This window comes from Schistocerca gregaria, chromosome 3 (genome assembly GCF_023897955.1).
Source record: "Schistocerca gregaria isolate iqSchGreg1 chromosome 3, iqSchGreg1.2, whole genome shotgun sequence".
Classification (NCBI taxonomy): domain Eukaryota; kingdom Metazoa; phylum Arthropoda; class Insecta; order Orthoptera; family Acrididae; genus Schistocerca; species Schistocerca gregaria.
Genome location: NC_064922.1, coordinates 469,341,342 through 469,353,351, shown reverse-complemented (window position 1 = coordinate 469,353,351; position 12,010 = coordinate 469,341,342). Strand labels below are relative to the sequence as shown.

At 41.4% G+C, this 12,010-nt stretch overlaps 1 protein-coding gene across 1 annotated transcript; it reads left to right on the top strand.

The window, feature by feature from the left end:
* The first annotated feature begins 1,977 nt into the window (after nucleotides 1-1,977).
* On the top strand, nucleotides 1,978-3,408 carry LOC126355915 (peritrophin-1-like). Its single transcript, XM_050006428.1, has 2 exons — nucleotides 1,978-2,028; nucleotides 2,982-3,408. The coding sequence occupies exons 1-2, from the start codon at nucleotides 2,022-2,024 to the stop codon at nucleotides 3,206-3,208; spliced, it is 234 nt and encodes a 77-aa protein (XP_049862385.1). The 5' UTR covers nucleotides 1,978-2,021; the 3' UTR covers nucleotides 3,209-3,408.
* Nucleotides 3,409-12,010: the final 8,602 nt, after the last annotated feature.

Genomic DNA, 12,010 nt, shown 5'->3' with positions numbered 1-12,010 from the left:
ACTACGTAACGTCCAGAGGCTGGCCTACAGCTGTGGGAATGTTTCACGGACCATTGGAGAAAGCAGCTATACACCACCGATACAATGTGCCCATCACGTGGAGTAGTCCGTTGGTACATACATCCAGCTTCCTGCACGCCCAAGTGGCTGAAGTTGTTCAGAAACAGCACGTAGTTGTTGTGGCGTGGTTGTCTCTAGAACGTTTATTGCAACCACTGTTTATCTTTAAACTCAGCACAGTTACTGCCTGCAGATTCAAAACAGAGGGTACACAGGTAGGCCTGCCGATCGCCAACTGCTCGGCGGTGACTATGCCAAGTGAAACTTTAACACTACAACCCCTCAGTACGCCCAGGTCATACCCTGGAGCCACTGTGCTACAGTCCTTGAGGGTCTTGATTCTCTTTTTCAGGTAGCGAAGGTCACTCTTTGAGCATGTTAAATTCTATTTTCATGATCCAAACATTTTGCTATTCTAACTTTGTCCACAACAGGATCATTTGCATTACCAAAAATGTTCAAATGTGCGTGAAATCTTATGGGACTTAACTGCTAAGATCATCGGTCCCTAACCTATCACACTACTTAACCTAAATTATCCTAAGGACAAACACACACACCCATGCCCGAGGGAGGACTCGAACCTCTAGCCGGGATCAGCCGCACAGTCATTGGCTGCAGCGCCTAAGACCGCTCAGCTAATCCCGCGCGGCGAATTACCTTTGTCTCTATTGGTATGTATACGTACATATTATACTCACAATACCTTATTTATCATCACCACTCTCAGTTGCAAATAAGGTCCGAAGAAACATCTTACCAAGGCAATTGGTTGTTCAAATTATTTTAATTTCGATTTCTAGATATTCAAGCGAGCCTATTATTAATTCCCTTCTGTTATTTTTGCTCATAAATATAAAGAAAACATTTACATTCTGAAAGTTGTAAAATACACTAAGTACATTAGATTATACTAGTGGTATATTTATAAACTTGTAACTACAATGTGGCATACAGCATAAACCAGTTTAAGTCCCCAAAGAATGTAAAATTGTGAACTTTTCTACCTTCAACACGTGTGTCAAAGCTGCAAGATGTAATTAAAACTGTATAAAAAAAAGGGTTTGAATATCCGTCTGTTTTTTGGTTGCGATAAGATGATTCCTTTTCCACTGAAGATGAACAAGAGTGTAAATTCAGCGGAATATCGGTACAACTACCAGATAGGAGACGTAAACAACACGCATGACATATGTTCGCCACTGAAGGATGTACTAATAGTGTTGCGACAAACTGAGTGTTTTGTGTGCGACGCATATGGTTATTGTGGTTATTAGTAGAGTGATTTTTGAAATAGCTTCCCACTAACGAAAATCAACATTTTATTCCTCGTTAGTCTGTTACTGAAATTATTGCAAAACCCACGTAATAAATTCTCATACGTTAGAACACGACTGGTAAGTGGTATTATGGAGAACAGTTCCAACAAATTTTGGGGTTATAATTTACTGGTGGATACATCTTATGCGTCTATACCCGTACACGTTTTTGTTTGTTTAAGTGGAGGATCTTCTGTGGTACATCATAAGGGTTTATCGTAGACAGACTTGAAACGACGAATTACCGAATTATATTCGTACTTCATGCAGACGATCACTTGATGATAGAAAGTTGGAAAACATCCGTAGAACAAGGTTTTATTAAAATCGCCGTCGTCAGTAGCGATATGTGTTCAAGAATGGATTTCCCCAGTCCCATACATCGCTCTCGCTTACAGCACAAAAGTCAAGAGTGCCCTTCGCAGAAAGTATGTACACAGTGTGAAACATTGCCCCTGAAATTTTTATATTTGAATAGATTAGATTTCAGAATTGCCATCGCCATCTGTTATCAGAGAGTGAACGTGTCCCCACCCAAGATGATACGACGTAAATCGGTGAGAGTATATAAAGCTGAATCGGAGAAACACCAGGCATCAGTCCAGTCTGCTTTCTACCGACTTGACGACCACCACAGTAACCATGAAGTGTGAGTATGGCGGGCGCTACTTTTAACGTCTGTCTGCTGGAACTTGCATATTCCTTCCTTTAACTGAATTAAAACGGTTCATGAAGTTCTCTTCGTTAATAATGCTATAAAGTTTTAATTTACGCTTATGATACCAGGCATGTAATACCAATGATCACATGATGGATGGTGGACAGTTGTTCGTACCACAGTCAAATCTGTTTGCAGAAAATTGCCTGTTTGTAACGTTTACTACAGAGGTAGCTTGAATCAAATTTCAATGAAGCGGCCTGCTGTAACTTATATTCCAAATATCAGATCTCATGATGAAATACAAAATTTGCAAACGTTTTGATCAGATAACTTCGAAATCAAGATGATTTAAATAAATCATAATTCAGTTATTAGATGTTACTTCCGAACCGACAACGTTACGTTTTCTGGGAACTGGAGAGGAATAGAAAGTGTTGTATGATCAAACTTTCATTAAAAATGTGGGGAAGAGAGTAAATATCACACTCCAACTGATGTTACAGGGCGGTAGTAGGATTTATTCGTGTTTGGGTAGTTTAAGAATGAATAATGCACACCGTACTGGATCACAATACTGTTGTTTCCTGCGTGTTAGACATATAGCTAAGATGTAAGTAAGTTAAAAGTTTTGTGACTCGTTGCCTAGAGCTATCTTCCAAATATCTGACGCACTCAGGCAGCTTATTAATCAATACCATTGCATATTGTTTCAAACTGTTTCTCATTTGAGCCTACACAATTGGCATTGTCCATGTAGACACATTTACCGAAATATACGAGCGATCACCAATTTTTGGGCCCGGTTTCTTCGTGGCAACATGACCACATATTGTCTTGACACAATTCCATATCACCAAAAGTCACGAATGTATCCTAAGACTCTCTGCAAGTATGATGAAAAAGGAGTCATGCGCTCACACTATGACTTTCCTGCCCCACAGTGTTGGCAGGCCTTCTGGCGTTGAGCGTGTTGGCAGCAGTGGCAACAGCGACCACGCCCACATGTCCTGAGGATGATGGGGCCACGGCCGTCTTCTATCCAGACGACACGGACACACACGGCTTCTGGGAGTGTAGCAACGGCAAGGCTGTCCACCTGGTGTGCCCTGCTGGACTCGTCTGGAACGCCAATATCAACGCCTGTGACTGGCCGCCCTCGAGGAAGTAGGATAAAACTTACCCCTGGGTCCATATAAACTATGTCTGACACATTCCCTGTCGCAGCACAAGAGTTGAGCTTGTGCTTCTCAATCAGTTGTCAGTTTCTTAACGATGTTTTGCAATGACGTACGTTACTGTTGGCTTATGTTATTGAACATTAATTTATTTCAAATAAACTGTTGCAGAAATAAAAACAAAATGTCACTGGTAATTTCACAGTTACACTCTTTACAACCTCCTTGGTCAATGAATAAAACAGATTACATTAATACCCCGCTAGAAGTTGAAAAGTCCTCCCGAAATTTTAACCATAAGTGTCTGTGAATCATTACATCGACAATGTACAGCGGAATCGAACACATATCAGTTATTTCTTTCAATGTACATTTCCTTCTGTCTGTAGAACACACTTTTCTCTCAGCTAACATGTTGTGTCAGAGTAAATAACCAACAGAACATTATTCTACACGACACTTTACATCGCTCAACGAAGCTCAAGACGGCATGGAAGTCTATTGTTTTTCACCTATCAGAAACTGTCAAAATAGCGATCTCTTCAAAGCTGAATGACTGCACATTCCTGGTATTGGTTTTTACTGGAGAGATTAGAGATGTTACAGGAGAAATCTTCTGACAAATGAAAAGAATGGTTTGTAAACCACAGCCAAGAAGAAACAACAAACACACAATCCATTTAAAACCCAATGGTACTTTTGTATGATTTATTAAAATCAATAACAAGAACTCAGCACAAGGTAATGAATAAAGTAGCTAATGTGTAACGTAATGCAATCAAACGTGTAAAGTTCAAAACAGAAATTCACTCGTCTTTTGTACTTCCTCAAATACTGTTTAGAAACTAAGCTAAACTCCGTCCGAATAGGCCTCGAAAGGCCCAACGGCACCGACCGGCCGCCGTGGCATCGTCACCCCACAGATGTCACTGGAAGCGGATATGGAGAGGCATGTAGTCAGCACACCACTCTCCCGGGCGTACCTCAGTTTACGAGCCGCTACTTCTCAATCAGGTAACTTCTTAGTTTGCCACACAAGGGCTGAGTGCAACCCGCTTGCCAACAGCGCTCAGCACACCGGAGGGTCACCAATCCAAGTACAAGCCCAGCCCGACAGCGCTTAACTTCGGTGATCTAACGGGGACCGGTGTTACCACTGCGACAAGGTCGGTGGAAAATACTGTTTAAGACGTCCAAAATTCATTTAAAGCTTCACAAAACTGTTAGCGTTAATCCTAATATACACTACTAGCCATTAAAAACTGCTACACCACGAAGATGACGTGCTACAGACGCGAAGTTTACCGACAGGAAGAAGATGCTGTGATATGGAAACGATTACATTTTCAGAGCATTCAGACAAGGTTGGCGCCGGTAGCGACACCTACAACGTGCTGACATGAGGAACGTTTCCAACCGATTTCTCATACACAAACAGCGGTTAACCGGCGTTGCCTGATAAACGTTGTTGCGATGCCTCTTGTAAGGAGGAGAAATACGTACCATCACGTTTCTGACCTTGATGAAGGTCGGACTGTAGCCAATCGCGATTGCGGTTTATCGTATGGCGACACTGCTGCTCGAGATCCAATGACTGTTAGCAGAATATGGAATCGGTGGGTTCAGGAGGATAATATGGAATTCCGTGCTGGATCCCAACGGCCTCGTATCACTAGCAGTCGAAATGACAGGCATCTTATCCGCATGGCTGTAACGGATCGTGCATACACGTCTCGATCCCTCAGTCAGCAGATGGGGACGTTTGCAAGACAACAACCATGTGGACGAACAGTTCGACGACGTTTGCAGTAGCATGGACTATCAGCTCGGAGACCATGGCTGCGGTTAACCTTGACGCTGCATCACATACAGGAGTGCCTGCGATGGTGTACTCAACGACGAACCTGGGTGCACGAATGGCAAAACATCTCTTTTTCGGATGAATCCAGGTTCTGTTTACAGCATCATGATGGTCGCATCCGTGTTTGGCGACATCGCGGTGAACGCACATTGGAAGCGTGTATTCGTCGTCGCCATATTGGCGTATCTCCCGGCGTGACGGTAAGGAGTGCCATTGGTTACACGTCTCGATCACCTCGTGTTCGCATTGACGGCACTTTGAACAGTGGACGTTACATTTCGGGTGTGTTACAACCCGAGGCTTTACCCTTCATTCGATCCCTGCGAAACCCTACAATTCAGCAGGATAATGCACGACCGCATGTTGCAGGTCCTGTACGGACCTTTCTGGATGCAGAAAATGTTCGACTGCTGCCCTGGCGAGCACATTCTGCAGATCTCTCACCAATTGAAAACGTCTGGTAATGGTGTCCTAGCAACTGGCTCGTCACAATACGCCAGACTCTACTCTTGATGAACTGTGGTATCGTGTTGAAGCTGCATGGGCAGCTGTACCTGTACCTGTACCTGAACCTGTACCTGTACACGCCATCTGCTTGACTCAATGCCCTTGCGTATCAAGGCCGTTGTTATGGCCAGAGGTTGTTATTCTGGGTACTGATTTCTCAGGATATATGCACCAAAATTGTAATCATATGTGAGTTCTAGTATAATATATTTGTCCAATGTATACCCGTTTATCATCTGCATTTCTTCTTGGTGTAGCAATTTTAATGGCCAGTAGTAAATTATCATTTATAATGAGCGATCAAATATTCCAGTTTGAGGGTGTTGCTGCAGCGTTTATGCACTGTATTGCGACTCCGATGTGGGTATATAAGAACCAACATGTAGGCAGGGTCTGGCATTTGTATCTTTCCAGGGTACCCGCGGTAAATGTGGAAACGTGAACTATGGCGACGTTACTGCCGTGTGCTTCAAAACTTGACCATTGTGATTTACTCTTATCTTGGCTTACGAAGAGCAAACATTGGTAGACAACCACCAGAAATTGGAGAATGTGTATGGAGCAGTATGGCTGTCGAAGACCACCATTGTGGAATGGTGAGCCAAGTTCTGTGCTGGTCGTGATTCAACCCCGTACCAAAAATATCGGGACGCTGAAGGTGCGCCCACTCAAGTGGGAGATATTCGAGGACCCATCCTATGGTTCTTATCTCTTCCTATGCGATTATCGAGCCTTCGGCCCCTTAAAAAAGTCAATGAAGGTTCGATGATTATTGTCGGACAAGGGTATGCACTATGCAGCTGACAGTTAATGACTTCTTCCTGCGGCAGGACATAATTTTTTTTATGAAACGGGTCTTTTCGACATGGTGCCTCGATGGGATGATTGCTCAGTGGTCACAAAGTTTCACGTGATTGAAGAACCAATTCTGGACTGTATGACCTTTTGACAGTGATGAACTGGAACACACGGTGTGTGAGACTCACTAACAGTCTTTAGTAAGTCATGCTGACGGTTGTATTAATGATGCCACCACAGTTCACTTTTTTTTTTTTTTGCTTTCAGGACATAGAACTGAACTCTGTCAATGAATGTGCGTCTATAGGTTCCAAATTCACCAAGTAGTTAAACGATTTTATTGATATTCTACTCCCCAACACCGTTACTAACATCTCCTTCCAGCTGGTTGCATTCACATGGTTGTGCCGAAGATCTGTGTGCATTTCCTATTAAAGGGCAGACAAGGATAGTGCTCTGGTAGCTGAACAATTGTGCTATCTGTTTGCGAACGACGTTGAAACCATTATCAGTACGGTTGTGTACATAGTTCCGCGTAGTCATGGCGTACACAACTTTCCCAATAGAGCGCGCCCCGCTAAGCACAGCAGACCAGGCGCTTTCTTAGAGACGGACCAAATTCTGCTTTCGCCGATCCGCGTATGAATATGTAACGCAGCCAATGAGATTGCTGCTAACGTAGGACGTTGTCTCCTCGTGGATCACACTCGTGCAGTGATATCTGAAAGCGCAAGGTATTATAACGAGTGTACAGACCTCCGACTAGTCAGTTTGCATTAGTCTACATTTGGCTGTACCAGTCCATAGTAAAGTTTCAGTCTGCGCCTAATAAGATTATCATATGCCTGTAGATAGCCATGAAGAGAAATGTATAGACACTTTATCAAGTATCAGAGATATGTGAGAATAAGATTAACGTACCAAGACCAAAGGAACTTCAGATAGTCAATTGTAAACAGCATCCAGAATCAAGTTAAGTAATATCTATGATTTTTATTATTTAATAAATGTGTGTGAAAATTAATCAAGTTCTGTTTAAAGTTGGTCACCGTCAATCTGCTACTCTAAGCGTGCAAGTGGCATTTCTATCGTCTGAGCTAATGGCAGAAGAGAAACACGCCACGATAAGACCACAAGACATATTGCTGACACTCGCCAACTTCCTCAGACAATTAATCTGATGGTATGTGTACCGAAGATCTTATAGTGCGCACAACACAAGTACATCTACTATTTCCACTGCGGAATAAGGGGTCAGCGGATCAAAATCTAAGTCGTCTTTCCAGGTGTACTAATTTTCTTTCCCGGCAGAATATTTTCAGTGTCAGATACATTTGAACAAGAAACCAGTTACATTTATGTTGGAAACTGAATCAGATCTGCAAATTTTCCATATACCATAGAAGTTTTGCGTTCCCTGTTACGTAAAGCCTTTCAGTTTTTGACATCCCTGCCAGAAATGAAACCAGAACTCTTCTTATGATTAACTAACTCCGCTGCTAGTAAACGAGTTTTCAAGAGTGACACTGCGCTGAATTCGTCTCTTTCAGAGACACAATACCAGCAGCACTAATTAATACAGCTACATAGGAAAAAGCAAGATCTATACCAGGGGATCTGATTTTCGTGGCAAATTAAAACTATGTGCCGGGCCGAGACTCGAACCGGAACCTTTGCCTTTCGCGGGCAAGTGCTTAGTTGATAAAGCACTTGCCCACGAAAGGCAACGATCCCGAGTTCGAGTCTCGGTTCGACACACAGTTTTAATCTGCTAGGAAGTTCCATATCAGCGCAAACTCCGCTCCAGAATGAAAATTTCATTCTGGAAACAGGGGGATTTATTTGATAAGTCAAATAACTGTAATGTTCACATATATTTTCTGCTCCAATAAATAATTTACGTTTACTGCACTGGCACAAAGATGAATGAGAGCATTACAGGGATACTGAGTAAGATCCTTCAGTGTGTGTTTAGTTTTATCTGTGGCTGACTTGCTGGTAAGTCAGTTGTGCAGGGATGAGGCATTCTTATTTGAGACATAATAGAGTGCAGTTGAGCTTATTAAAGAATGTTTTTTGTGAATCTGTGAGAAGGCATCTTGAACACTTTCTTAAGGAGACAAAAACTGACATGTAATATTTTATTGTTCACATTTTTTATAGAAAAGATTTTGAGGGAATTTTGAAGGTATGTTTGTAGTCTCTTTGTAACGAGAGAATTTTCTAATTGACAGAGCCTTCTTGAAGTTGTGCAGTCTTTCGTCATTAATCAGATATTGACTTCTCAAGAACGGTTTTGTTTAAAGTAAAAGTCACCCCCATGATCCATGGTAAAGTTTCGAAATTTTGTCGTGTATACATTGCACCTTACAGAGCACAAAGCAACAGACTGTTTCTGACAAAAAGAATTTACAGTAGATTATTAAGCTTCAGTTGCTGCATCTATATGTATTTCGAGCAAATCAGTCCTCCCGACACAAAAACAACATGCTGAGCAGGAGGTTAGTCACTTTAATTTCAGGGCAGGTCTCAACTGAATTCTCACTCAAACAGTATCTGGTCAGGATTTCAGGTGTCGTGCTAGGTAGTATATTAATTTTCTGTTAGCAGAGCTAGCAATTTCAAACAGAAATGTTCTTTTTGGGTAGAGAGGCAATTTATTTTTGTGGATATTCTTATTCGAACTTTGCATATCACACATGGTTAGTAATATGCTTTGGTACTATAGTTTCCTCTAATCACACAATTAGTATCTTTTGGCCTTTAATAACATTCATTTCCTTTCATTCAAATTTTGCATTTCAGTAAGTTTTAAGTTTTATTCAGTTTTGCACAGCAAATAATTACGGTAATTTGCAAATAATTGTATTCAGTTTTCTCTTAGACAGACTATATTATTTATAAAGCTTACATAACAGTTTTCGAAGTCACTCTGGGTTCTCAGATACTTAGGTACATTTTATTATTGTGAGGTTAGTTATTACCAATGTTGCGTTACTTTGTTCGCAGCGAAATTATACAAATTCTTCTGGCAAAATCGATGCTCTTATTTTGCCAGCAATGGAAACACTTTCCTCCTAACATGTACACGGTTTTAATTTTCTTTTTATAAAGATAGGTGCACTTCAGTGGCAGAAACAGTACGCCGTTTATTGGTGGTTATATAAAAAAGAGAAAATTTTGAACGAGTGCCATATAGTGGCTATAGCTGACGCTAATGTATTTCCAGCGTTACAGATAATTCTATGTTGTTGTTGTTGTTGTTGTTGTGGTCTTCAGTCCTGAGACTGGATTGATGCAGCTCTCCATTCTACCCTATCCTGTGAAAGCTTCTTCATCTCCCAGTACTTATTGCAACCCACATCCTTCTGAATCTGCTTAGTGTATCCATCTCTTGGCCTCCCTCTACGATTTTCACCCTCCACGCTGCCCTCCAGTACTAAATTCGTCATCCTTCGATGCCTCAGAACATGTCCTACTAACCGGGCCCTTCTTCTGGTCAAGCTGTGCCACAAACTCCTCTTCTCCCCAATTCTATTCAATACCTCCTCATTAGTTATGTAATCTACCCACCTAATCTTCAGCATTCTTCTGTAGCACCACATTTCGATAGCTTCTATTCTCTTCTTGTCCATACTATTTATCGTCCATGTTTCACTTCCATACATGCCTACACTCATACAAATACTTTCAGAAACGACTTCCTGACACTTAAACCTATACTCGATGTTAACAAATTTCTCTTCTTCAGAAACGCTTTCCTTGCCATTGCCAATCTACATTTTATATCTTCTCTGCTTCGACCATCATCAGTTATTTTGCTCTCAAATATCAAAACACCTTTACTACTTTAAGTGTCTCATTTCCTAATCTAATTCCCTCAGCGTCACCCGACTTAATTCGACCACATTCCGTTATCCTCGTTTGTTTTTGTTGATGTTCATCTTATATCCTCCTTTCATGACACTGTCCATTCCGTTCAATCGCTTTTCCAATTCCTTTGCTGTCTCTGACAGAATTACAATCTCTTCGGTGAACCTCAAAGTTTTTATTTCTTCTCCATAAATTTTAATACCCTCTCCGAATTTTTCTTTTGTTTTCTTTACTGCTTCCTCAATATACAGATTGAATAACATCGGGGGGAGGCTAAAACCCTGTCTAACTTCTTTGCCAACCACTGCTTCCCTTTCATGCCCCTCGACTCTTATATCTGCCCTCTGGTTTCTGTACAAATTGTAAATAGCCTTTCGCTCCCTGTATTTTATCCCTGCCACCTTTAGAATTTGAAACAGAGTATTCCAGTCAACATTGTCAAAAGCTTTCTCTAAGTCTGCAAATCCTAGAATCTTCTAAGATAAGTCGTAAGGTCAGTATTGCCTCACGTGTTCCAACATTTCTACGGAATCCAAACTGATCGTTCCCGAGGTCGGCATTTACCGCTTTTCCATTCGTCTGTAAAGAATTCGCGTTAGTATTTTGCATCTGTGACTTATAAAACTGATAGTTCGGTCATTTTCACATCTGTCAACACCCGCTTTCCTTGGGATTGTAATTATTATATTCTTCTTGAAGTCTGAGGGTGTTTAGCCTGTCTCATACATCTTGTTCACCAGATGGTAGAGTTTTGTCAGGACTGGCTCTCCCAAGGCCTTCAGTGGTTCTAATGGAATGTTCTCTACTCCTGGGCCTTGTCTCGACTCAGGTCTTTCAGTGCTCTGTCAAACTTTTCACGCAGTATCTTATCTCCCATTTCATCTTCATCTACATCCTCTTCCATTTCCATAATAATGTCCTCAAGTACATCGCCCTTGTATAGACCCCCTATATACCACTTCCACCTTTCCCTCTTTTGCTTAGAACTGGGTTTCCATCTCAGCTCTTGATATTCATACAAGTGGTTCTCTTTCCTCCAAAGGTCTCTTTAATTTTCCTGTAGGCAGTATCTATCTTACCCCTAATGAGATAAGCCTCTACATACTTACATTTGTCCTCTAGCCATCCGAGCTTAGCCATTTTACACTTCCTGTCCAACTAATTTTTGAGACGTCTGTATTCCCTTTTGCCTGCTTCATTTACTGCATTTTTTTATTTTCTCTTTTCATCAGTTAAGTTCAATATTTCTTCTGTTACCCAAGGAGTTCTAGTAGCCCTCCAATACCTCATCCCTCAGAGCTACCCATTCTTCTTCTACTGTACTTCTTTCCCCCATACCTGTCAATTGTTCCGTTATGCTCTCACTGAAACTCTATACAACCTCTGTTTCTTTGTTTATCCAGGTGCCATGTCCTTAAATTCCCATAATTCTATACTGTGTGCTATTTTAGAAATTTTCAGTATTAAAGTATTTTGTGGTGTATAGTAAGTAACTGCTGATGGATGTCTCTGTAAGTGTGTTATGTCACGGCTATTCTAATTCAAAAATCTTCGTACTGTTTTAATCAGCCTTTCTTGAAAATTTTTGTCGTACCAAGCCCGTAACTAGTATAGACATAATCTAAAGGTACCATACGCGGAATGCTGTCATTGTTACTATTGATATGCAATGTAATGTACGGGCAGTGACGCATGAGTCGTGTGAGGAAGGCGATGTACAGCACTGTTACAAGGAGTAACTGAAGCCGTTTGGAGT